Here is a 1,649-nt window from a genome sequence, read left to right on the forward strand (position 1 = left end):
AAATAAATAAATAAAAATACAACAGATCATGAAGGCTTTGCAAATACCTCTTACTACCAACAACATCAAAGCCCCCACTCCTCTCCCTCACATTGAATTAGAAGGAAAAAAAGTCCTTATTTTATGCTTTCCTTTGTCAAAATAACAAATTGGTTATGGCACTTGTCCTGCAAGAAATAAAATGTATCCATTTCTCAGTAGTCTTTCTTGGCAAGTCCCCCTCTGTGTCCGTAGCATAAAATTCCTAAGGACATAAATGTAGTTTTAACTATTTTATGAATAGTACTAAAATAACTGGCATCTTGAACTTATCAATTTTTTTGTATATGAGATTTAATAACTTTCTCTGAAAGTTTCATATTTGAGAATAAAAATTAACTGGTGTAAACTATTTCTTCTGAAAGATTAAGAGTGTTTGAACAATAAATTACATGTTTGCTTTACAGAATTGAGTCCCCCCCAAATTGTATGAGATAATTTCTTCTGATTGTTAATATAATAATATCTGGTTTACTTTCTAGAGAATGAATGTATTTAATTAATAATCATCAAATTTCATAGTCAAATTAAGATGGAAGCAAAAGGGAAAATAGGTCATAATTTATAACTATGTAAGAATATAGTTATATCAAAATTTTCTTTTTAAATGTTTTATATCTATCAGTATGAGTTAAATAATGTTGAATTGCTATGGTGACAGCCTTTGTTAATTGACTTTTATTAACTATCTTTTAAAATGAAGGCTGCTATGGTAACTTCACACTCTTAATATTTTTCATAAATTTGTGTTTTGCTAGTAAGATTCTAATAAAGCAGAGACAACCAAGTATCTCTAAACTGATTTCTGTTTGATATCTACTGAAGAAGATTGTCTTAGCATTTGGTGAATTTTTTCATGTAACATGCCTCAAATGATTCTTAAAACAGATATTTAGAATTATTGAAAGTTAGAAACTCTAGGTTTAATAAAGCCATATTGCCTTATTTATTTTGAATTTTCATTTCTTTTTAGAACCTAAAATAACTCGTCCTCCCATAAATGTGAAAATAATAGAGGGATTAAAAGCAGTCCTACCATGTACTACAATGGGTAATCCCAAACCATCAGTGTCTTGGATAAAGGGAGACAGCCCTCTCAGGGTAAGTGGTTATGATGTTAAAACATGTATATAAAATGTATTTTAAAATATAACATTTCTTTACACACTCAGTTACACACTTACAAACTTCTAATATAAAATAGTTTCCAGGTACATTTTAACCAAATGTAAATATTTCTGTTTGCATATATGCAAACTGTATGGCATTTCATTTGGGTCTGACTAGGAAAAAAAGGAAATAGGAACCAATAATGTTAAAGATAGAACAAAGGGAAGCCCATCAGACTAACAGCAGATCTCTCGGCAGAAACTCTACAAGCCAGAAGGGAGTGGGGGCCAATATTCAACATTCTTAAAGAAAAGAATTTTAAACCCAGAATTTCATATCCAGCCAAACTAAGTTTCATAAGTGAAGGAGAAATAAAATCCTTTACAGATAAGCAAATGCTTAGAGATTTTGTCACCACCAGGCCTGCCTTACAAGAGACCCTGAAGGAAGCCCTAAACATGGAAAGGAACAACCGGTACCAGCCATTGCAAAAACATGCC

At 31.2% G+C, this 1,649-nt stretch overlaps 1 protein-coding gene across 4 annotated transcripts in view; it reads left to right on the forward strand.

Moving 5' to 3' along the window:
* MUSK (muscle associated receptor tyrosine kinase) overlaps positions 1–1,649 on the forward strand; it is a 130,333-nt gene that overhangs the window by 23,534 nt on the left and 105,150 nt on the right. For all 4 annotated transcript variants that reach the window (XM_017870708.1, XM_017870709.1, XM_017870710.1 and 1 more), the window contains exon 4: positions 1,013–1,140. In XM_017870708.1, the coding sequence (XP_017726197.1) occupies positions 1,013–1,140 (128 nt within the window). The remainder of the gene's footprint in view (positions 1–1,012; positions 1,141–1,649) is intronic.

This window comes from Rhinopithecus bieti, unplaced genomic scaffold, assembly GCF_001698545.2.
Source record: "Rhinopithecus bieti isolate Rb0 unplaced genomic scaffold, ASM169854v2 scaffold_5719, whole genome shotgun sequence".
Classification (NCBI taxonomy): Eukaryota; Metazoa; Chordata; class Mammalia; order Primates; family Cercopithecidae; genus Rhinopithecus; species Rhinopithecus bieti.